Source organism: Myotis lucifugus, unplaced genomic scaffold (genome assembly GCF_000147115.1).
Source record: "Myotis lucifugus unplaced genomic scaffold, Myoluc2.0 scaffold_200, whole genome shotgun sequence".
Lineage (NCBI taxonomy): Eukaryota > Metazoa > Chordata > Mammalia > Chiroptera > Vespertilionidae > Myotis > Myotis lucifugus.
Window position 1 is genome coordinate 2002638 of NW_005871248.1, and position 25498 is coordinate 2028135.

Below are 25498 nucleotides of genomic sequence, written 5' to 3' on the forward strand. Positions count from 1 at the left end.
AGGAAGCGACAGTTCCAGGGTTCACGGGAAATGAAACCCACCTTCTTGTCATGAAATGTGACTTTGAACCAAATCCTCACCTTACCAAAGAGCTATTAGTAACTGTGTTAGGTGTGGTCAACGGCATTGTGACCCTGGAAGGAAACGGCCACTGTGTGTGTGAGGGACGGAGGGGTGGAAAGGTGTGAGGCCCGGGAGCTGATTTTTATGATCTCGGCAGCCACAACTAAAGGACGTGATGGAGTGAGGGTGTCCGACTGTGCCCGCCCTGGTGATGAATCTGGGTGAGGGGTGTGCAGACCCATCATACTATTCATTCTACTCTTGTGGATGTTTGAAATTTTCATCATTAAAAGCCAACACTATCTTCAGAGAGAAACCGGAACCCAAGGGAAGATGGTGATTGGCTGGTCAGCCTCCCACGTCTGACCCGCTCTCTGGGCACCCAGGTGAGGCGGAGGACACCAGGGGCATCCTGGTCCCGGCCCCACACCACACCACAGGCGCACCGGGCCTGCCCCTGCTCCTAGTGACACTGGGGACCGGCCGAGTCACCTGGAGCTGGAACGGATGCAGATTCTCAGGCCCCACAAGACCCACTGAACCAAAACACTTGAAGAAGAGCCCAAGATTTGGTCCTCCCCCACACGGATGTCTGAGACACAGGGGTTAGTTGGGGGCGACCAGGAAGTGCTCAGAATCCTTTTGGGTGCCTTGGGAGAACTCTACCCTTCATTTGCTTCCCTAGTGCTGCTCACCTTCAGATACCCTAACCTCATTCAAATCTTTAAGAGGAAATTCTGTGCTAGTTTTTTTACAAAGTGAAAACATAACACTACGAGTGACATTTTGCTTGAGGTTTGAGCACAGCCTAAACATTCTGAGGAATGCAGTGTCGAGTAACACGGAGGCTGGGGAGTGACGGACGATGCCATGTGGCCGTGGTGCTGAATGGAAAAGCGGGGAGGGGTGCAGAGAATAGCTTGGAAAAGCTGGATCCTCACTGGGGGTCAGGAGGTCACCCAGCCCAGATCTCAGGGCCAACATGCAGCTCTGATTCATTCCTCAGGACTCAGGCTTGGGGACCAGCACCCTAACCCCAGGGCCACCTGGAGATAGTCACCTGGAGCCCATCCTCACCTGCAGCCTGTGGCACAGGACGGCCGAGATGGGGTGACAGCTCCGCTCAGCTGCTCTGAGCCAACGGGCCTCTGCACAGCAGCCCGGGGCTTTGAGTGTTGAGAAGGGAATTAAGATGACATGCAGATGTTTTCATTTTCATTGTTAGAATTTGCAAGAGTTTTTAAAGTGCTATTTAAGGTTACTGATGCCCCTCCACACTTCTTAGACTGAATTCCTGCAAGGCCACCTCCATTTCACAGGCACAGAAACTAAGCTGAAGCAGAAAGACAGCGTGTGAGAACTGAGATCTGCGATGGGGGTGGCCCCTCCACGAGCCTGCACCCACACAGGTGTGTGATGTCAGTGCGAGTCAGCAGCTGCATCCTGGTGGGTCCTTGCAGCACACGGGCCTCAGCCACAGCCACTGCTGTCTCTCCTTGGTGGAGAAGCTGGTGAGAAGTGAGGAATACAGCTCCTATAGTCTGCTCGCCATCGCCAACATTCGCCCTCCACTGCCCTGTCATTGGCTGCCATCTCGCGCCATCACCCCACCATTGCCCACCATCACCCCACCATCACCCCACCATCTCCCGCCATCGCCCACTATCCTGTAGCTCCAGGAATGGCTGCAGCCACAGCCCAGAGGGAGAGAACAGCAGCCTCCCCTGATTCACAGCAGAGGACACAGGGCAGGATTCTAGTCCTGCAAGCTGTCCCTCCTGCCACTGGTGGACCAGCCGAGGCCACGCAAGCCCCCTGTGATCGAGTGGGCTGTAGCCGCTGCTCTTGGCCACCAGTGCCCAGCCGGAAAAGCAGTTTTGGGCAGGCGTGAGAAGATGCCCCAAAGTCCAGGGTGTGGGTGTGGTGCCTGCAGAGCAGAGTTGTGCTTTGGTTCTTTGTCTGGTTTGCTGCTGGTGGGAGAAGCCCGGGGGCAGAGAGCACTGGGTTACCAGCATCAAGTCTTTATTTATTTTCTTTTGTTGTTAATCCTCACCCAAGGATATTTTTCCATTGAGTTTTAGAGAGTAGAAGGGATGGGGAGAGACAGAGAAATATCGATGTGAAAGAGACACATCGATTGGTTGCCTCCTGCACACACCCCGACCAAGGTACATGGCCTTGACCAGAATCAAACCCGGGACCCTTCAGTCCGAGAGCTGACGCTCTATCCACTGAGCCAAATGGGCTAGGGCAAGTCTTTATTTCTTTCTACCTCACAGCACTGCCTTTAGTTCAATTTCAACACAAAGTCCCACCTAGCACCTCGGAATCTTGGGCGGTACTGTGTGCTGGCATCTTAGGTGTCCTCAGCTCCACGTCCTCTCCGAGCCATTTCCCAGCCGGCAGCCCCATCCCTCAGGCCGGCCAGAGAGGAAGTAGCAGAGGCCCCGAGTGTCTGTCCTTTGCACACCCCACGGTGCGCCTTCCTCCCAGGGACTCAGGCTCAGCCACGGCATCTCCAGCAAGGGTCCCACCCAGACCTCTGCGGAGCTCCACGCACAGCTCCCCATCGTCGCTCCCCACTGCCCGAGGCTGCCTTTGCCTCTCACCACCCACACCCGGCCCGCATCCTGCCTGTCCCCACGTGGGTCCGGAGTACGAACACGTTCACCCACTTGTCCTCAGGCCCACCACTTCCACAGCCCACTCGGCCACCAGCTTTCAACGGGGTTCCCTCGGCACTTCCCACCCACAGCCAGAGCGAGCGCTGCCGAGACGAAAATCTGTCCTTAAGGGCCCGTGTGCCCCCTGGGGAGACCCATCTCCTCGTGCCCCTCTGCCCACCCCACCCCAGTGGCATCCAGGTGCACCCTGACACCTCTTCCCGAGCCCGGCTGTGATGTCTGTGCCCCGGGATGCCCGCAACCCGCTCTCGGCCTCTCCCAGCCACCTGAGGAAGGCCACCTGGTGCCCCGTCCACGCCAGAGGTGTTTGCTGAGTCCGCTCTCACTGCACAATTCTTTAACGTCTTGTCCACACACCCCACAGGCTGAGCCCACTCTAAGGGTAAAAGCTGTCCCTGTGAATGTAGACAAAATTGACCAGCATGGGCCTGTGTTTCCACTCTGTAAAGGTCTGAACAGAAAGATCACAGAAGGCACGAAGAACAGTGCGCAGTGACCCCGCTGGTCAGCTACCCTTAAACATTCCCAATCTGGAAAACAAAAGGTAGGAGAGAGAGGCCACGTCAGAAAAACACAGGCAAATGAGACAGGTCCCATAATCTTTAGGACATATCGACCCTGGCGTGGGAACAAACACCCAAGATTGAATTTTGGTATTGATTATCCAATTATTAATCTTTACAGAAGCTATTCCAACACTGCATGTAATGAGCAATTCATCAAAGCATATTAGGTGCCATGGACGTTGCAGCCAGTACAAAGGGCCATTAAGTCCTTGTAATTGCACATTACTGGGCTTTCGTTCTCCTAAATCGAATCAGCAGGACCTCACGCACGCGCTCTGACCCTCTGAGGATGTGCCCCCGCTAACCACCAAGACCAGCAGCCTGACAGACCCCCTAAGACCACCTCAGCCAAGTAGTGGGACAGCATTACTAAGGACACTGGCAAGAACGGGTGAGGAAATCACCTGCGTTTCCTTCCTGAACACAGACAGGAGGTGGGGGGGCCGTGAACTGGGGGCCATGGTGCAGCGGGGACACCTTCCCACTTCCTGGGGGAAATTCTTCCCACCAACCACTCCCAAACCTGACAGCGGTGGGACCTTCCGTGGAGTCACACTAAGTGCAGTTCCCGTGTGAGCAGAGACACCCGAGCAGATGACCCGTCCGCCTTGGCCCTGGACTGGATTCCTCTCAAAGTCCCTCCTGATGCCACCCTGAGCCCTCAGGTTCACCGGAACCTCGCCTCTGCGAGTCCCTGGGCGCCTCACTGGCAGCGTCTGGTGGCACTGCGCTGTCCTCCCGCTGGTGTTTCCCGGGTTCAGGCGCGTGCCCTGCCCTTGTCCTCATGGCCTTGTCCTCATGGCCCTGCTGTGCCAGAACTACGTGCAGAGCCTGCAGACACTGGCTGCCCACGTCCGCAGTAGAAAGCTGAGTGCATCCCTCCGTGCGTCTCTGAGCAGCACCCGGGAAGTCTGCTCAGGGCGCAGTCACTGCCGTGGAAATCTGCGTGCTGTTTGCTGCAGTTTTTCCTTTTCTTTTCTACAAGCTGTTTGGAAAATTTAATTCTTTCTCTCTCGGTCTAAATTTGGTTTCTGAAGAAGCCTTAAAATATGTCCTCAGATAAAACACCGACTAGGTAGGAAACAAGCTACTTGGAGAGACCCGCTCACCGTAGACGTTCAGCAGACCAGTGAGACCATCGCTGCCCCTGGACTGAAGCTGCTGCGGCTGGCCGTGGCGCCTCACTGAGCCTCGGGACATGTCTGCAGCCTGTTTCCATAACAACAAGTCATAAAGACCCTGATGACGTGGAGGGGACCCCAAGCAGAGCCCAGGAGCTGGGGGGGGGTTGGAGGAGAGGGGTTCTATGTTCTGCACCTTCACTCTCCACAAGCTGTGGGACATTTAAAATCCACTCCCTCGTTCAAGAGCGAAAGTACACATTTTACCAAACGCCCTGGAATTCAGCTGGACAAGTGGAGATCACTGACCTAATCAATGTGATCAATACTTTAGAAATCCCGTGAGCGTCAAGACCCTGGTGAGCAGGCCAGTGAGTGACTGTGTGCACCCACAGTTCCTCTAACCAGCAAGTGGCGCTGAGGGGCCTGAAGGAATTACGATTAAGTCCTCTTCTGCTCACCTTCCTGCCATTTAGGAAGTGCATGGGGCATGGCGAGGGAGCGGGCACCATCTGCTCACACCGGGCTCCTCTACAGGCCGCCTCCCCCTGCCCCGCCACCCACGGCCACTCTCGCCCCCCTCAGGTGGCCGGGGGCTTTGAAGACTTAGCCAGGGGGACAATGTAGGGGAGCTCTGGTCAACAAGGGTGCACGTGGACATCAGTATTTTTATGAGCCAGAGGCCATGAAACCTGTTGCCAACCTGGCCCTGAAATCAGAGAGAAACAGGAAGCCGCCCAGAGGAGGAAGCCGCGGGCGAGGGCCTGGTGATGCTGGGGAAAGGCTCCCTCGGAAGCCCAGGTCAGAACTCAGCTCCCAGGAGCCTGCCGCCTCCGGAGAGCGCTCTCCAACCCATCAATCACCCACTTTCCATCTGCCGGCTTCTCCGCAATGCTTTATTCTACATTATCACGGCAGGAAACGGCACGCAGGGTGGAAAGCTGGCATTGGATCCAGTGGAAACCACCGTTTCCCTCCTAGGGAGTGAGAGAGATTGTGAACAGAGCATCAAACATCGTGGTTCACGGTTCGTGTGGTGATGAAGATAAGGGGTGGGGAGGGGTGCTCGGATGAGTTTGAAGGACAGTCAGACCTATGCTTGAAATGCTCTGTAATCCAGTACAAACACCTCATTAACACACAGACATTGACTAACAGTTTTGAGCCTCTTTCTTTTTCTCTCTTTCTTTTTCTCTCTTTCTTTCTTCTTTCTTTCTTTCTTTCTTTCTTTCTTTCTTTCTTTCTTCTCTCTCTCTCTCTCTCTCTCTCTCTCTCTCTCTCTCTCTCTCTTAAAAAAATATACTTTTATTGACCTCAGAGAGAGGAAGGGAGAGGGAGAGAAATAGAAACATCAATGATGAGAGAGAACCATTGATTGGCTGCCTCCTGCTCATCCCCCTTCTGGGGATCAAGCCCACAACCTGGGCATGTGCCCTTGACCGGAATGGAACCCGGGACCCTTCAGTCCACAGGCCGGAGCTCTATCCACTGAGCCAAACCAGCCAGGGTTGAGCTCCTTTCTTAAATTAAAATGCATAAAAATACCGACATATGGCTCCTGCCCCCCAACACGCGTAGCTGTCCCGTAGCTGCCTTTTTAAGTGTGCCGCAGACGCTCCTGCTGAGGCCAGAGCAACTGCTCAGGTGACGGAGGGACGGCCCCCTCCGGCTGGCCAGCGGCTGCCACCTCACTCCATCCATCCATCCATCACCTCTTCTCTCCAGCCATCTGCCAGGAGGAAATAACTCTGCTGTGCTGGGAGCCTGGGGACCGCAGAAAACAATCTTAAATCTACAGAAATAATTGAAGTTCACTTCTGCTGAGCTGCTCGGTTCCATTCTGATTTTTATTACAATGTCAACAAGAGTTTAATTTGTTTTAAAGTTTAGGTTCTTAACTCTGAGTGATAGACGGTAGTTTACAGCGTGCTGGCAACAGCTACTGTGGAAGAAAAGGAAAATGCACATAAAGGCGACTGAGTTTGACGCTGTGAAAGCAGGAGCTGCGCCAAAAGCAGCAAACAGCACGGCTCCCCCTCCCGGGACCACGGCAGCCCCGACACGTGACCTCAGTACATTTCCACCCCGACCAATCTCGCCTGGGCCGTAATTAAGAGGAAATGTCCTAAAATGTAATTTCTCGCACTAAACACTCGCAGATGCTAGCGAGATCGCTGACGGAGCCACTGTCGCATCTGGGCCCCTCGCTCAACACCGGTCCCAGAGCAAACGCTCAGGAGCAGGGAGAGGTGGCAGACGCTCGCTCGCCCGTGGACAGGGCCACGCAGAGCGTGTGTCTTTCAGGCAGCTCTGAGCCGCCTGGACCGAGCTGAGTAGGAGAGGACCCGTCTGCACAGAACTGCTCTGCCCTCAAACACGACCTCACAAACATCAGCCCTGGGTTTTCCAACCTGGTTTCCGCTGGGGCAAAGCTCAACCCTGTTAAAGTCATCTGTAGGGACCCACAGGACAAAACTGCAGACTTGCCCCTTTTATGGGCAGAGAGGGTGGAGGAGACGGTCCAAGAAGGAGGCTCAGGGGTGCTGCCCGTGTGTGGATCCCGCCCCCCAGGGCAGAGGGAGCTGCCGGCCTCACCACCTGGAGCCCTTGGCCGGCCAGGGCCCCAAGGCGATGGCAAAGCTCCCCGCTTGTCTGCGAAGCCAGACAGCGTCTCTGCTGTGCTTTTCCCTCTTCCCTCCTGTGACGGCTGGACTGCAGCCAGGGCCCCGGGTAAATCACAGACATTTCTAGATGTTCCTGAGGGCTCTGAGCTCCCACTGTCTTCCAGGGCCCACTTCCTGCCGTATCTGAAATAACAGCAGCTGTGAGGGCCTGATAGGGCCTGGCCGGGCATGCCTTCACCCCAGGGCGGGAGGGAGGACGGGCTGGGGGCCGATAACACCCGCCCCGGCCCACGGAGGTGACCGCATCCTGCACTGTCTGCCCCCGTTTTGGGACAAAAGAAAACCAGCGTCTGGGCCCTGGGAGCCATCACTGTGCTCGGAGGGAGGGGCCTGGCTGACTGGCCTATTGTCCCAAGTATCAGGCCGTGATTAAGCTGAGGTCCCTGGGCGTGATAAGGGCGGAAGTTTCAAAGGCTTTCTTTGTTCCTTATATTATAATCTGGAAGGAAGGAAGAACCCAGTTTCAAAATTCAAACTGAAAAGGTAAAGGGACTCGAACTTCCGCGTGCCCAACCTACATTAACGGCACAGAGACCCTCCATCGCCCGCGTCAGAGGACGGGACGGCGTCCGTCCTGCTGGGGCAACAGGTGGAGGTGTTCCCATCATCTCGGTCCAGGCTTTGAAGAAAGCCCTTAATTTAACTGAACAGTATGTAACAGAGAGGCACATGTGTTTATTTCCTAAGAGAAATTCTACCATCAGCATGGCGTACAGGGCTGAGAGGACCCGTCTAACACAGAGCTAGAATTTTCTCCCAACACTCCTTAAAGAACGAGTCCTGGGACCACATGTGCTCCCCGCACAAACTGAAAACTGCGTGACACACACCGGCCCGAGCTTTGCACACACCCGGTCTCCTTTGGTGCAGAGCATGTTACAGGCCCATTAAGCACATTACCAAACGACGCTTAACCTTAAACACTCCTTTCGAGAGAAGTGCCTTGAGCTGTACGGGAGAAGCAGACCCGGACTCATCCTTGGAAACGATTTTCTGCCTCTGCTTTTCTGGACATTTTTATACAAATGGAACCATATACTGTGGGGTCTCTTGTGTTTGGCCCTTTTGACTCAGCATCACCGTTCCAGGATTCACCCATGTCCTAGCATGAATTAGTACTTCACTCCTTCTTGTGGCTGAATAATACTCCACAGTATGAATACCAGTGTATCTCCCTTTTCCTAGCTATTCACCAGTTGCTGGATGTTTAGGTTTTTCAAAGGTTGGGCTACTGTGAATACTACCGCTGAGAACATTTGTGTGCGAGTCTTCGGGCTCGTGCGTGCTCGTTTCTCGTGGGTAGACACCTAACAGCGGAACTGATGGGTCCAATGGTAAATTTTTGTTCGACTTTTAAAGACATTGCCAAAGTGACAAGTAATGCGTGAGAGTTCCAATTTCTCCACATCCTCTCCCAAATCGGCTGTTGTCTCCCTGATTATTACAGCCACTACAGTGGGTGAGCAATGTTATCTCATTTGCACTGGCATTTCTTTTGCATCCCTGTGACTAACGATGCCAAGTATCTCTTCATGCACTTAGGAGGCATTCATGTATCATCTCTGGAGAAAAGCCTGTTTACGTCTTGTGCCCAGGTTTTGACTAAGCTGTTTGTCTTAACTGTTGAGATACAACGTTCTTTGTATATTCTGGATACAGGCCCTTTATCAGACATGTGTTTTGCAAATATATTCTCTTGGTCTATTGCTTGTATTTTCATTTTTTTAAATATACTTTTATTGATTTCAGAGAGGAAGGGAGAGGGAGAGAGAGATAGAAACATCAGTGATGAGAGAGAATCATTGACCAGCTGCCTCCTGCACGCCCCCTCCTGGGGATCGAGCCCGAAACCTGGGCATATACGCCCTTGACTGGAATCGAACCTGGGACCCCTCAGTCCACAGGCTGATGCTCTATCCACTGAGCCAAACCAGCTAGGGTATATTTTCATTTTCTTGATGGTATCTTTTGAAGCACAACATTTTTAATTTTGATGAGGGTGAACTTATCAATTTTTTTTCTTTTATGGATTGTGTTTCTGGTATTATATCTAAAAAAAAATCTTTGCCTAATTTATGGATTTTCTCATATATTATCTCCTAAGCTTTATTGTTTTAGTTCTTATATTTAATTCCATAATCAATTTCTAGTTAATTGTTTAAGTTCATTTTTTTGGCATGTATGTATCCATTTGTCCCAGCACTATTTAAAAGGCTATCCTTTGCCCCAATTTAATGGCTTGGCACTTTTGTTAAAAATCAATTTACCAAAAATATAAGGGTTTATTCCTGGACTCTCTATTGTTGCATTGATTTGCATGTCTTGTATCATATCAATACCACACTGTCTCGATTATTGCAGCTTTGTAGTGAGGTTTGAAATATACAAGTGTGAGCCTTCCAACTTTGTTCTTTGTTTTAGAAATTGCTTTGGCTATTTTGGATCTTTGAAATTTCATATAAATTTTAGGATCATTTCATCAGTTTCTGAGAAAAAAATTTGCTAGAATTTTGGCAGGGACTGTGTTGATTCTATAGATTAATTCCCATGTGATCAAAATTAATCTTGAAAATTTATCCACGCTTGGCTTATGGCCAAGCAGGAAGTCTGTCCTGGAGAACGGTCCTCACGCATGCACTCTGTGGAGTGTTCTGCAGACGTTATTTAAGTCAAACTGGTGACAGGACTGTTCAATTGTTTTATTTCCTTGCTGATTTTCTGTCTAGTTGTTCTATCCATTATCGAGGTAGAATATTAAAATCTCCAGCTATTATTTTTCAATTGTCTTTCCATTTATCCCTTCAATTCTGCCAGTTTTTGTTTCATGTATTATGGGGTCTCTGTTGTTAGGTGCAAATATATTCATAATTGTTATATCTTTCTACTCAATTTATGTTTTACTCATTATAAATGCCCTCTTTGTCTCCAGTAACATTATTTTTTGGTCCTTACTATTTTGTCTGATGTTAGAATAGCTACTCCAGATCTCTTTTGGTCATTATTTGCATGACATACCTTATCCACCCTTTTACTTTCACCTACTTGTGCTTTCAATCTAAAACAGGTCTTTTGTAGACAGCATATAGTTGGGTTCTGTGGGGTTTTTCCCAATCTAGTCTCACAAGCTCCACCTTTTTAATGGAGTATTTAATTTTTTACATTTTATGTGATTGGACCGTAGGATTTACATTTATCATTTTACGACTTGTTTTTCACATCTTGTGGTTTTTATTTATTTTTATTTTTTGTTTGTAGTGGCTTTGTTCCTATGATCTTTCATTACCACCTTCTTTCATGTTAAATATATTTTTCCTGGCATATCATTTAAATGCCTTTTTTGATCTTGTTTTGTTTTTCTTCACGGTTCCTCTAGGAATTACAATATGCAGTTTAATGTAAAACAATTTCAGATTAATACTTATTTCTAATAATATATAGAAACTTTGTTCTGATATAGCTTCCTTCCCCATGCCCTCCTTTGTGCTGTTATTGTCACACAAACAATGTATTTATATATTATAAGCCCATCGGAACATTTTGTAATGATTGTCTTATGTATTTTTAAAAAATTAGGAGAAGAAAAAAGTTTAAAAATATGCCTATGCTGTCTTTTTTATTTACCTATGCAATTCTTTTCAGCAGTGCTTTTTATTTCTCTGTGTTGATCTGAGTTACCATCTACCTGAAGGACACCCTTTAGTTCTTCTTGTAGGTCAGATCTGCTGGCAACAAATTCTCTGTATCTTTGCTTTTCTGGGAATAGCTTCATGTCTCCTTTCCTAAAGCCACTTTTGCTAGATACAGACTTATTGGCCAATAGCCTTTTTCTTTCAGTCCTTTGAATACGACATCCCACTGCATTATGGCCTCCATGATTGCTCAAGAGGAGTCAGCTGTTAATCTTATTGAGGCATCTATGTACCTGGTGTCTTGTTTTTCTCTTGCTGCTTTCAGGACTGTCTCATTTTCTTTGATGTTTGACAGTTTGGTTATGATGTGTCTAGGTGTGAATTTCTGACTTTATCCTACTTAAAATTTGTTAACCTTTTTGGATGTATAGAATAATGTTTTTCATCTAATTGAGAAGATTTTGGCCATTATTTCTTCAATTTTTTTACCCCATTCTTTCTCCTCTCTTTCTGGATCCCCATTAAGCATATGCTTGTATGCTTTATGATGTACCCATGTTCGCTTTCCTTTCTTTTTTTCTTTCTATTCCTTAGACTGCATAATCCATTGACCTTCCTTCAAGTTTGTTGGTTCTTTTACTCTGTGAGCTCCAATCTAATGAATTTTTAATTTCAGTTATTGTATTTTTACACACTAGTATTTTTACTTAGCTCTTTTCTAAATAAAATTTCTAAATCATTACTGAAATTCTCTCTTTAGTGAGAGTTGTCATACTCACTTTCAAACTCTTTAAACACTGATTCCTTTGGTTCTTTGAACATATACTATATAGTAGCTGATCTGAAGCCTTGGCTACTAAGTTCAACACTAGAGCCCTCTCGGGACACTTTCTGTTGCCTGTGGGTTGACGCCCCCCGCCCCCCCCCCCTCGCCGCCCCCACATATAAGACGTATTTTTGTGTTTCTCATAATTTTTGGTTGAAACTGGACATTATAGATAATATATTGTAGCAGAAACAGCCCTTCCCCCATGATGTGTTGTTACTGTGGACTCTTTTTTTCTCCCTGTTGCTGTTCACTTGATTAGTGACTTTTCTGAACTAATTGTGTGGCCACTAAGTTCTCTGTCCTTTTAAAAAAATATCTTGCTTTTATGTTTAAACTAGGCTTCTAGGGGTCACCCTCAGGTTAGTGTAGTTTAATGGTCAGTCAGTTAAATGCCATTAGGCCATTTGTCAAGGAGATCTGTGTGTTGCAGGGAATTCACAAGTCAGCCTTAGCTTTCACTCGTGCTTGTGCAGGGTCTCAAGGTCAGCCAGAGGTGAATGACTGGAGCCCTCTCTTTCCCCAGGTTTTCCCTGAGCGTGCGCACATCTGTGTGCACATGTGCAGTCTTCTAGGTCCCCAGGAATATGTCAGCGTTTTTCACCCCCCCCCCGCTCCCGCCGTGGTCATCTAGTTAGGTTTAGTCCCTGTTTGTTCCAATTGAGACCACAGTGTTGGGCAGCTCCAATGAGCATAATTCCAGCATCCATAATTTTTTTTTATCCTCACACAAGAACACATTCAAGGACACATTCATTGATTTTAGAGATAGGAAGGGGGAGAGAAAGAGAGAGAGAAATATTGATGTGACAGAGAAACATGGATCAGTTGCCTCCTGGACATACCCTGACTGGGGATGGAACTTGCAACCTAGGTATGTGCCCTGACCAGGAATTGAACCTATAACCCTTTGGTGCACAGGATGATGCTCCAACCGACTGAGCCACCCAGCCAGGGCCAGCATCCATTGTTTCTGATGATACCCAAGGAATGCAGCTTTTCCAGGGAGCTCATGACGAGTCAAAATACTGACTGTATTGTGGGGATGGGGTTCTTAATGGGACCCCCAAAGAGGCCAATCTCCGGCACTGTCTGTGAAGTGCTCGCTTTTCATGGAGCTGAGGTGGGGGGGGGGGGCAACAGCCCAGGTTAAAACATCACAGGCCGTCCTCTCCTCACCAAGGCCCAGTTCTGCACGAATAAATGTTTCTCACTTGTCCTGCCTGTTTGGTAATTTCCAGACTCTGAAATTACTGACTTGAGAGTTTTGTCAGTATTTTTATTGCTTTTGGGGGGAGGGATTCACCAAGGTCCTCTCTCCATCACGTTGGAAGTCCCATCTGTCCTCCAGGCCTTCTTGAGTTACCAAATGTGCCTCAGTTAATCACCAGAAGTTCTCTGATGAAGAAAAATAGACACCACACTCCTCTTCAGCTCCCAAGGCCCACTCGCACTTGGAAGCTAGACTTTTGACCAGGAATCTTTGCTGGTCACACTTCTAGTGGGGGGGCGGGGAGGGAATATTCAGCAATATAGCTAAACCTTGGTAGAGCAGACAGACTGTTCAAATCAGAGCTGGCAGATTGAGGGAGTGTCCCTGGGTCTGTCACTCATCACCTGTGCTTCTGCGGAGCAAGTCTAATGGCATTTCTGCCTAAACCTCAGTTTCCTTCTCTGCCCGGTGGGCTTACCATGGGCAGCTTTGCCCCAGAGGACTGCTGTAAGGTCGGGTATGAAAACGGAGAGAATATATATAAAAGTCAGTTGGGGAAGTACTGAAGGCCACGCATCCAGTACTGACTACTACTAACTGCCGTTTGGTTTTCTGTGAGTTGGCAACACTGTGTCACCGAGGATTGGGGACAACTCCCTCAGCTCTGACGGGAAGGCAATTAGTACAATTGCAAATGTCTGTGCTCTTCTCTGGACTTGATGGACATCGGTGAGCCGGTGAATACGGTTCCTCGGGAATCCGTACGTGAGGCCACACTTTTGTATCAGGAGGATCACTTGGAAGTGCCCGTGTTTAGCTGGCTCTCCGCCTGGAGCGGCAGGGCACGGAGCCAAGTGCCTGGCTCACGTTACAGGGCCTTGGCCCCACTTGCGAAAACACAGTTGTCCGACAGATGTAGACAGAGCCCGGCACTGCCCTGGTCACCGCGCTCCCCGAAGAGACGCCAAGCCCTGACGGTCTATCAACAGCTGGGCTTTGTGAATGTGGCTATTGTGCTGCTAAATGCCCTGCTTTGTGGCTTCACGCTCCGGTGACACAGCGCAGTGGTATGCTACTGGCCGGCTCACAGATCTGAGAGCGTCTGTGCAGAGCGCTCGTTCCTAAGTACGAGCATCAGAGAAGGAGCACGCAGAGCCCGGGCCACCGCCGCACACTGGTCCGAAACGAAGACAAAGCTACCTGAGTGCTTCTGGGACGGCGCCCACCTCTCTGCAGGAGGAAACGGTGTATCTCACGAAAAACCCCGACAACACAACCCTGCAGCGCTCACGTGCTCACGCACAGACACCTTGTTACTGCTCAGAGCTCGCCTGTGACAAAGGGCAACCAGTCACGAGCGGGCCCACCTTGCCCGCACGCAGTCAGTCCTACCTGACCAGCAGCTCCCGCTCCCTCTTGCTTCTTGGGGACGAGTGTTTTCGGCACCAAACAGCTCTGAATGGTGCTGCCGGTCCAGGCTGCACGAGACCCCTGGCTCCTCCTTTTTGTTTCCTTCTGCCCCGCCCCATTTCTTTTCTTCAAATTAATAACCTCAAACAACTCTCCATTTAAAGAAGGGGATGAGCTAAGACCTCTCATTAAAAGAGAAAGAAGAGGGTTGATTCGTTGAAAGCAAACCCACCAAATTCCCTTCCAAGCACAGAAAATCACCGGGCTGCAGAACGAGGCTTGTGAGAAAGGCGTGTCTCTCAAAGCATTCTGAGCTTATCGTTAACGTGTGTGCCAGGCGGCTGAGCCAAGTGCCCGGGACCTCGCAGGCGCCGGAGCCCCTCACCCCCACCGAGGAAGGAACAGAAGACATGCTGCCGTCACAGCCCTATTTACGGACAACCTGCCTCAGCGGACATGCAGAGCCGTGCCTGCCTTTCCATTCCTTCCTCGCCCAGGGGCAGGTCCCCACCTGCTGCTGCCCGGGAGTCCACGGCAACGGGTTTCCAACACGAACACACACACCTTCCAAGATACAGCAGAGACCATGCTTGTCTCAGCCTCCACAGGTTAGCAAGACGGTCCTCACACCAACCGCCAGCCGCTGGTGGTTTGCAGGTGATGGTCGGGTTTATCTAGACCAGTGGTTCTCAACCTTCTGGCCCTTTAAATACAGTTCCTCATGTTGTGACCCAACCATAAAATTATTTTCGTTGCTACTTCATAACTGTAATGTTGCTACTGTTATGAATCGTAATGTAAATATCTGATATGCAGGATGGTCTTAGGCGACCCCTGTGAAAGGGTCGTTCGGCCGCCAAAGGGGTCGCGACCCACAGGTTGAGCACCGCTGATCTAGACAAACACTAAGGTATTTAAGCCAATGTCTGAGCCCCTCGAAGGCACAGAGTCCCTGGGAGGTCGGCTCCACATCTCTGTGTAGAGACTCTGACGTCCCAGAGAGGCACACACCATGCGGAGAGGCCGCCGTGGCACCCGGGAAGGGGGCAGCTCGAGGTCCCGCTCCACGGCCTGCAGCTCCAGGCTGGGAACCGGATGAGCTCCTCTCGCAGGGTCTCAAGAGAGCGACTTGTAGAGCTGCTGGGCTCCCACGGCGACCGGCCGCAGTCCTCATCTCTGTGTGGCACGCGGTGCCGTTTTTACGCCTGGTGACCGCCATGCAGACATCCACGTCATTCAGGCTGGACCCTAATGAACTAGGTGCACAGCTGAGCTCAGCCTCCTCTGCGTCGTGTGGCAGGACGTCCACAATATTAACGTGCACAATATTAACGACGCCGCGTGCCTGCTCACCGTAATACAGACTCTTTCAATCATCGTCGGGAACGGGAAGGCCTCAGACGCGGGCGCCGGGCCAGGTTAGTAAAACTTTCCATGAGGAAAGCCTTTTGTTGTCTCCCAGAGCAGCTTAAGCTCAGGAAAGGAGGGGCGGAGGGGCTCGCGGCCCAGACTCGGGGCAGACACGATCCTGGCCGCCTGGTCCACCTGCTTGCTGCTTTAATGACATCGAGACTTCTGGAAACCCTAGAGCTCCTGGAGGAGCTGAAAGGGCCGATTGTGGATTGTGGTGGAGGCGGCAGGGAGGTCGAGGTGACAACAGGGGGCTTTGGCGGCAGACAAGCCAACGCCTTGGGAGCCATCGTTCCAGTTGTAAAGCTCTAAGAAGGGGCTCCGTTTCAGCCAAACTGGGGTGCAGGTCCTCTTCACACAAATGCTGGACTACACCGTGTGCTTCAGAAATGTTTGGGATATGCTTCCAGCGAATGTATGAAAGTGGGGCACATAAGCAATGATGCAGGTGCGGGTACGTGGGGGTGAACTGCACGCTCCACGTGAGTAAACCGAGGACATTCCCTTCCCAGAAGGGGGTGGTCTCCTCGTGCCGCTCTCGACAACCGCAATCCACAGAAATCCTGTCGGAGACATGGCTCACGTGCAGCTTTTATGTCACATTTTTAAAATCTACATTTCAAATAACATGAGGTCCATAAAACCAATCTTTAAAAAACGTACTCTTGTGGTTCTACCATGATCGGGAAGTCTAAACTGAGAGCCAAAGTCTGAGGAATATTGTTAAACCAAAGAATAAACTGTAATTGAAATATATTTATGGGCCGAGTACCTTTGAAACAAAACCTGAGAGTAGAAACAACCCCAAACAAAGACATCCTAAAATAAGCTGGGATTCCCTTTGAGGCGCATTTTCTGGGAAGAATGACGGAACATAACTGGGTGAAGAGGTCATACCACAATAAGGTGTTGCAACTCCAAAAGGTTGAGCAATATGTTCTAGAGATACCGTGAAGTCCGTGGGGCAGGTGACACGCTGGCCTGGATACGTGGTTCAGGTACCCTCCTGGCAAAGGCACACCTGCTGCCCACCCTTCCCCTCCCTGCCCAGGATCAGCCCTGGCCACCCTCGCAGGCCGAGGCAGTGCTCCCAACACACGGAGCACACACTCTGGCACCCTCCGGAACCCTCCGGAACCCTCCTCCACCCACAATAAGCAGGAATGTTGACAGTGTCCTCGTTGGACAAATTAATTTTAAAAAACCTCTGTTACACAGAATCTCACATGGGGGCCAGCAAAGCATCAGATCACGGAGCTGACGCACCACGCAAGCCTTATGAAAGCAACGTAGTTCTGCCCACACCCACGATCACTCTCTCCAACCACCACATCAAGGAACCACAGTGCAAACCCACCCCAAACGCCCTCAGAATGTGGGGTGGGAGGCTGGAGGCTCAGGTCCCTGTGCTCATGGCGTGGCCTCGATTTGATGTCATACCGTCCCGGGTCTGACCTGCATGGACATCGCTGCTCTAACCAGAGGGCGGGTTCCAGGTTCTGAGGGGTCAAGCTTGGCACAAAAACCTGGCCTCAAGGTCCTCCCATGATGCCCTGCCAGTTTGGCTCAGTGGATAGAGTGTTGGCTTGCAGATTGAAGGGTCCTGGGTTTGATTCTGGTCAAGGGCACGTACCTTGGTTGCAGGCTTGATCCTTGGCCCTGGTTGGGCTGCATGCCGGTGGCAACCAATTGATTTTTCTCTCTCACATCGACATTTCTCTCTCTCTCTCTTCCCTTCCACTCTCTAAAAATCGATGGAAAAATATCCTAGGGAGAGGATCAATAATAATAATAAAAATAAATAAATAAAGATCTTCCCAGGAGCCCTGACTTCTCCGCAGGCAGTTTGCCCACCCTCTGGTGAGACAGGTGCTTTCTCCTCACGGTGGCTGCACAGCGTTAAGTACCCCAAGATTTCCGGGGAGAGCCGGGCCCAGCTATATTCCAAATGCCTACGGGCTCGGGAGTCTTCAGCTGCTCAGACAGCAAGAGGCATCGGCTCTGCTTTCTGACGGGGACGGACAAGGTGTGGCTCCCACTGCCAGGACCAGGCAGGGTCATCAGGCCTGTGTGCTCGGACCAATTCCAGCCCCTCGGGCCGGGGAGCCCCATCGAGGGAAGCCTAACACGTGGGAGGCTGCATCCCAGAACCCTCAGCCTCCGGGAACGGCTGTTCCATGGCAGAGGCTGGTCAGCCGTGGGCACCCACCACCAGCTCTAATGGGCCAAGGGGAATTTGCTCTCCCGTGGGGGCGGATCAGAGTCTCTGTAAGGGGCCCAAGGCCAGCAGGTACTCTGCAGGGGCTCGAGGCTTTCCCCGCGTGGTTCTGACTGAGAATCAGCAATGAAATGTCACATATGGGGGGGGGGGGTGTGCATGAAAGAGGCGCATATTTATAGACATCATTTACTGCTTTCTACGGAGGCCTCTGGCACAGCTGTCTTAACCACGGTCCCAATCCTGACCCCAAAACGAACATTGCTTTGCCGTCCTGGGCTACACTGAAAAGCTTTGTTTATAACTGTCCTGGGACGACGGAGACTTAGGGGAATAAGGCCCTCAAATGTGGCCTCAAACGGAGCAGACAGAACCTACGTGCGCGAAGCTGCACTGGGCTGGGCCGAGGGACCTCTCAGGGGGCCCAGGACCACGTGTGTGACCTGGAGACAAGTGGGCAGACCAGGGGCGGTTCGTGCATGGTGGAGGGGCAGTGTGTGTGCGGCCGGGGCAGGAGGCTGAGGACAGGGAGCGACTCCTACACTGTTCTACAGATGACCATGATCACAGGGAAAGCAGGAGGAGTATTTGGGGAAACTGAAGAGCAGACGACCTGATAGAATATGACCACATAGGCGAGCAGCGTGGGGACTCTGATGCAGAGACACAGGCGTCTGAAAGATGTTTGGAGGCAGGACCTCCAGGACTGGAGCCTGGTGTCAGCTGGGAGAGTAACAGGGGGAGCAGGAGCCCATCGGAGGCACCAGGTGGGCATCAGAGCCCAGAGGAGCAGGAGGGTGCAGTCTTTGAGCACCCGGAGCTCCAGGCCCGCACCCCACCAGGCTGACAGGGGCAGGGCAATCAGCAGAGGCTGCACCATGGGGCTGGGCCTGTGTGACAACAGCTGTCCCCTGAACTGAGGGATTCAGGGTGACTGTCTTACTCAGCTTTGACCTCTCAACCAAGTCTGGCTCCTGCCATCAGGCGAACCAAGTCCAGAGGGGCCCAGAGGCTGGCCCAGGGCCGTGGCCCTGGCACCCCTCACACGCCAGCACCTCCCATGCTGGCACCTTCTCGAAGGGCAGAACCAGCACCTGTGAGTCCACTGAATGTGAAACATTGCCCAGTCATGAGCACACCTCCTGGGAAAGGCTGCGGCTGCCCCTGAGGTGCCAGGGTCACGGGACACAGGCTGGAGGGGCTTGCCAGGCATCTGCCCTCGCCCAGGAGGGATGGAGGCCAGGGCAGCACCCCGAGAGGAGAGGTATGCGCCCCTGACCGCTCCCCACTCGCCTTCAGCTGGACCGTCCGTGCCCAGGTCCGGGAAACAACTTACACTTATGTGGATCGTTTGTGCTCGCAGCCCAGGAAAGTGCTAGCGACCGGCGCTTAGCGAGCAGACCATGGTGATCAAGGTGCAAGTCAGGACTGCCTGCTGCCCTCAGCCGCAGCCCAGCTTGTGCCCAAGGAAATGGCGGCCCTTTACATAAATACACTGCGAACCACCATGGGCACCTTGTTACTATTTACAGGAAGGCCATGGCACTGAGATTTCCACACCATCGTCCTGCCTGCCACGCTCAGTGACACGTCTGCAGGGAGAGCCGCCTGCCGTGCTGGGGCTCAGGAGCCGGGGTGCACTCCTCCGCCAAGCAGCGAGTTCGCACACCCCTCCTTCGCACACTCACACGGTGCAAAGCCAGGCGCCCACCTGCGGCCGCGAGCACTTACCGTCATCCAGGTACAGCTGGTCCAACTCCTGAGGCTCTCGCTTGACCGATACGGGAGTGGGGGCCAGACCCTGATTACTGTCCTCACGCACCTCGGGCAGCGGCAGAGGCCGGGCGGCTGCAGGCTCTTTTTCCGGAACCTTCGGCAGTTGGTGCGGCTGGTGGCCCATCCCGGGTGGGCGGGTTGGGCTGCAGGACTGCAAACAGGTCGGCTCTTGGGTACCGGATGGCAGTGCAGTCGAGGGGCTGTGGGGACAGAGTGCTGGCTGGCCACCCGGGGGACGGCTGCTGCTCAGCTGTGGACTCACCTGTGGCTGCAGCAGGGCGGGGGGCGGCTGCTGGGGGGAGCCGGGGTGCACACCCACGGGCCTGGGCATCTCCGGGCCGGCGAGGACCCCCGCGGCTGGCCGCTGAAGTCCGAGGGGGCCGTGGCCCGGGCTGGCCATGCCCTTGCTGTAGGGGGCGGAGGACAGGTCGTGCAGCTTCGGGCTGGTGCTGGGCGGCGGAGACATCATGGTGCTCCTCTGGAGGCAGGGCGGGAAGCCGGCCACGAGGCAGGACCCCGGGTCGGGCGGCAGGGCCAGCTGTTGGCTGTAGCAGGGCTTCGGGAGCGGGCTCAGGCCCTGGCTCATTGGTCCGCAGGTCAGGGCCGGCTCGTAGTCATCGGTGGGCTCTGTTTTTATGGTTGGAACTGTGAGAAGAAAAAAACGTTACATAAACACGGCTGCAGATGGGTGCGACGGGGCGGGCTGCGGCCAGGACACCCTCTGAAGACAAACAGCGTCGTGACTGAGCCCTGTGTCTCCCGCCCGGTTCTCCCACCCAATTAAAAAGGAGGGCGTGAGTCATCGGCTCCGAAAGCCACAGCTGCTTCTAATACCGAGAAAACTATTTTCCTTGGAATCTCCCACGGCACTAATGTGCTATAAAAATCCATTTGCAAATGGCAGTAGAAGCCCTGGACCCGAGGGCCCACGGATTTGTAGCAATCAAAGTGAGAATGTGAACTTGGACGCACGGCTGCATCTGTGCGCTACCGCCGCCATCTGATAAGTGTCTGCGCAGGCGGTGAGCGTGAGGACAAGCGTGCAGCGCACACACCCGACGGCGGCGTCAGGAGAGGAGCCGTCAGCGCCAGGAACGGAAAGGCCGTCTCTCCTTCCGGACCCTCGGCTTCCACTCCTGAAGAACAAGCCGTGATCCGCCGCCCTGGCCCGCGGGCGAGGCTCTGAGCTGCTTCGAGTGCATCCGTCTCCTCACTAGGAAGCGGACGAGGCTGAGAACAGGCTGGGATGCAGCTGAAGGCAGACGGAAGAGGAGAGGGTGCCGCAGGCCCAGGTCCTGCAGGGGGTGTCGGGGGAAGGCGCACGGTGCCCGTGTGCTGCCTCGGCTCGGCTCCGTCTCTACCCCGGGCCACTGCCTCCGCGCTCGCCTCCCGTGTCCTGTTTTCTCGTCGTCTTCATTTATGCCCATTTCCAGAGACATCTCGGTGGTCGGGTTGTTCTGAGTGACAGCGATCGCACACATTCCCAGCAGGTGCCCGTGCAGCTTCAAAGACTGCAGTGTGACAAGGAGCTGTCATTTGAGGGACACCCCTCAGTCACAGCCTGGGGCCTATGCAGACAGCCTCCTCCTTAAGCAACTAAAAGCGTATTTACATCTTGAGACAAAATGTTTAAGGAAGGTCCTGACCCAGCAAGTGTGCTGTCTGCTCTGCCCCGTGGCCGGGTGCCCGTGGGTCCCCCAGCAGCTGGGTGAGGACATTGGGTGGGAGCTGCCTCGTGTGCCCTGGGACAGGTGTGCCCTGGGACAGGTGTGCCCTGGGGCAGGTGTGCCCTGGGACAGGTGTGCCCTGGGGCAGGCGTGCCCTGGGACAGGTGTGCCCTGGGACAGGTGTGCCCTGGGGCAGGTGTGCCCTGGGACAGGTGTGCCCTGGGGCAGGCGTCCGCTTGCTGGGCTCCTTGTCTCTCACGTGAAGGCGGCACTCAGACTAAACAGTGAGGACGGTTCCCAGCGAGTGATCCCCTGTGAAGGTCCACGCCTGAGCTTTCAGCTCCGGGGTTTCACCCACGGGACAGCGTGTCCCAGCTGGACTCACATCACACATCCGTCGTTAAGATGTCCTCTGCACACAGACCAGGGTGCATGGATTACAGTCTGTGGACCTGGGCGGTGTGGACAGTGAGTGGAAGGCAGGGAGGAAACACAGGGTCACAGCAGTTACGAGGCCTCTACCCAGCATCGCCACAACCGCGGTCGGTGACTCCCAGGTGCTGCTCAGTGAAGCCGCGTGTGGCTGAGAGCTGCGAGGCCTTCAGGCTGCGTACGAGGAGGCCACACTGCCTCCACCCGGGGGCCTGGGCGCTCCGGCAGCCTGAGGCACGTTGGGTCCAGTTCGGCTGACCTGGCAAGTGCTGGGGGGCAGGCGAGCCCGACGGATGAACGGAGCGTGGGCAGACTTTGCGTGGGTGCCCGAGGGGGCACTGGCGGGCTGTGAGCAGACACAGGTATTGTGCACAGTGCCTGGCCCGCCCCGTATCGCTCCACAGCTCCGCTCGTGGTGGGGGAGGGCTTTCCTTTGTTTCAGGAGAGCACTGCTGGTCAGGGCCCAGGACGAAGGGCTCCTCTCCTCCTGTTGTCCCGAGGAGCCTGTCAGTGGCTGCAGAAGGGACAAGAAGAGCTGGCCGTCCTCCGGAGTAAATGTTAATTCCTCGTCGATCACATCGGTGACACACCCGCAGGCCCTGGGCCGGCCAGCAGTTGGGAGTACTGGGAGGCAGGTGGCTCCCGAGGGCGGGTGTGTGTGTCCAGAAGAACCGCCACCCTGTGATGAGGCCGTGCGTGTCTGTGGCCTGTGGCCCCGAGCGTGTGCGGAACAGGACGTGCGGCTTGGTCAGGTGGCACCCAGGGTCTCCCTTAACTTCCTAATCGGCCCCCAGTGATGGGGTCCTGCTGGCGAGCACCCCAGCTGGGGCCTCTTGCCTCTGCTCCCTCTGGCCGCCTGACGCAGGCAGGCTCCCCGCCACGTGCCCGTGTCCACAGACAGGCAGGGGACGAGCTAGACCCGGGCTGCCGGGACCGCGATGACGTCCTCACAGTTAATAGAGAACAGCTGCAGCCCCAGGCTTCACACTGGAGAGCTGAGCGTGCGAAGGCGGCCTCCGCTCCTCCACCTTGAGGGGCTGAGCTCCAGGCAGATGGACGGGCTGCCCAAGCGGCTGGTCCCTGCAGCCCCACGCTGGCCAGCATTACCCTCGGACAGTCCCTGGGGCCGGCTCTGTGGTCTAGGTGCAGGTCCAGACACTGGCCCAACCAGAAACCTCCCTCCTGTTCCCAGAATGTTGTGAACCCAGAAGTGGGCAAGGAGGCAGGTCGATGGCTGCTAAACACGCCCCATGAGCAAATGCGCCCCCGGCGGGACCAGCGTCTCCCGTTCCAAAGGCACCTGCGTGTAATCGGGAGTCCAGAGCAGCAAAGGTAAAAGTCCGCACGGGTTTGGTAACTTTCAGAGTTCATGGATGCCTGGCACTGAAATTAAGGGCCTTATGGGACTGTCCGGCCCCGGAGTCAGCCAGGCACGAGGGCCCGTATGTCTCTCATGATGCGTCCCCTGAGCTCGTTAAACCTCTTACCCGTCTGCTCCGCACCACATTGAAGGTGCAGCCTGAGAGAGCGGCCCGGGAAACGCCAGCAGCGTGACCTACTCGCCGTGCTGCCAAGCCAGCGATTGTGGGGGCTGGTCCGCGGCCGAGCGGGCGCCTGCAATGGGCAGGAGCAGGCTGCTGTGCCCGCTCGGCGGCCACAGTGTCACTGACCACCTGTTAAAGCCCCCGTGGCACCAGCACTGACTCCCACATCAGCCTGCTCCCAGGGCTCCTTCCGGGAAAATCCCACAGAGTACCTGTTGGGGGCCTCTGGGAGTCCCCAGCTGAGCCGGGGGGGTGGGGGACGACACGACACAGGGAACTGGGCACCCCCATGGCTTCAGAAGGGTGGAGCGTGGACGCAGGGCTGAATTCATCAGGCTGGACCCGCCCACCCAGCCTTCCGGGGACTCCAGGCGACCAGGCCCTCTCCCTTCAGACACCCCTCCCTGTGTCTGCAGCCGCTGCCACTCTACACCCACGAGGTGGTCTGCTCCCCGCTGGCACCATGCTCCCCGTTCACCCCAAGGCCCGCTCCAGAGGCCCAGCACGAGGCCACGAGACAGACCCCCCTGGGGAGTGAACTGGAGTGCAGGTAACGGAGGTGATCCCTGCCCTGCCTGCTCCGGGGACTCCGCACAACCCCAGGACAGAGATGCCTGATGATTCAGCACCAGGAAGGGGCTCCGGGACACACTGCCTGGCCGCAGGCTGAGACAGACGGGCGTGTGGTAACTCGGGAAGGCACACACGACCCTCCAGGGATGGAGCCGCAGCCCATGCTCCTGTGGTGTCCACGGAAGTGACCCTGCTTGTGCCTGTTTCTCGTGTGGTTTTCAAAGGAAACGAACACCTCCCTGTCCATCAGCCACCGAGGAGATGCCTCCTGTTTCCCGTCAGTGAGGGAGGAGGACAGTCCGCACAGAGGCCTCAGCAGTGGCACCTGTCTCGCTGCTGGCGGGCGGGTCTCATCCACCGGGAGCAGTTTCCTCCCAGCACGGAGGCTCCCTGCGTCCACCCCTTGCTGGTCCGGCAGGAGGGCTGGTAGCGGGAGACCATGTCAAGGACACCAAGGTGAGCGGAGGGGCACCTATAATCCACACTTGCTACAGACAGCCTACGGGGAGTGGTCAGCGCTGGTCTTCAGGGCCGCTGGGCCCCCCCTCAGCGCGGCCCAGCAACCGCTCCCTGCGGAGACGGGTCTGACCCGAAGGCCCCACCTCCCCCGGAGCTGCACTCTGCTCCGTGTGGGGCGCTGAGGCCCCCTGTGCCTGACACCAGCGCCTCACTGATAGGGCTCCGAGCTCCGTCCCAGGAGTGGTGGCATCAGGCCCACCCCCACCCCCACCCCGGGGGCATCCCTCACAGCCTTGAGACGCTGTCTCCAGGAGCCAGGCTGCAGGGTCTTCTCCCTCTGCCACATGCACACGACAACTTTGGAGACAATGAGAGTGGCGAGGCTCTGTCCTAGGATGCCCCCCCCCCCCCCCCCGGGAAAGGGGGGCTGGGGGGCAAAAAGGATTTCAGAAAATTTCCCCCCTGGGGTCCTTTTTCCCCCAGGGGAATGGGGGGGGGAGGGGGCTTCTGGTGGCTGAGCTCGAAGGGGCAGGGGCACATTGACTTCTGATGGTCTGTGTGGGAGGTATGGCTCCTGCAGGCCCACCTGCCACCTAGGCCCCCACCTTCCCAGAGTGAGTGCCACGTGCACAGGCTCTGGGCCCGGTCCTCATGGCCCCAGATGGGCCCCACCGCCATACCTCTCACACAGACCATCAGAAGTCAATGTGCCCCTGCCCCTTCGAGGCTCAGCCACCGTCACCCCACCCACACACCCATCTGACACCTCTCAGAATTCGCCCCAGAGAGCAAGCCGACAGGCCTGGGCCCCGGATGGTGGGTGAACAGCTAATCTCTACCCTGCCTGTCACCCAGGGTGCATCTGTAAATGGCCACCACTGGCTGATTTTTGTTTTTGTTTGTTTTTCATTTTCTTTTAAAATATGTTTTTATTGATTTTTAGAGAGAGAGGAAGGGAGAGGAATAGAGAGACAGAAACATCATCCATGAGAGAGAAACATCCTCGATCAGCTGTCCCCTGCATGACCCCTCCTGGGGATCAAGCCTGCAGCCGGGGCATGTGCTCTGAGAATTGAACCAACAACCTCTTGGTTTCCGGGTTGATGCCCAACCACTGAGCAACACCGGCCTGGCCTGGATGTTTCAATCGGTGAACAGAACGAAGGCGGCCAGTGGGCTGAGCTGACAGTGACTCAGCCCTGGGCAGTGACAAGATGCTGGTG

The 25498-nt window shown here is 54.3% G+C and overlaps 1 protein-coding gene across 1 annotated transcript in view; it reads right to left on the reverse strand.

The window, feature by feature from the left end:
- NFATC1 (nuclear factor of activated T cells 1) overlaps positions 1–25498 on the reverse strand; it is a 93006-nt gene that overhangs the window by 11774 nt on the left and 55734 nt on the right. Inside the window, exon 10 of the mRNA XM_023761173.1 lies at positions 19556–20245. Coding sequence (XP_023616941.1) covers positions 19556–20245 — 690 coding nt within the window. The remainder of the gene's footprint in view (positions 1–19555; positions 20246–25498) is intronic.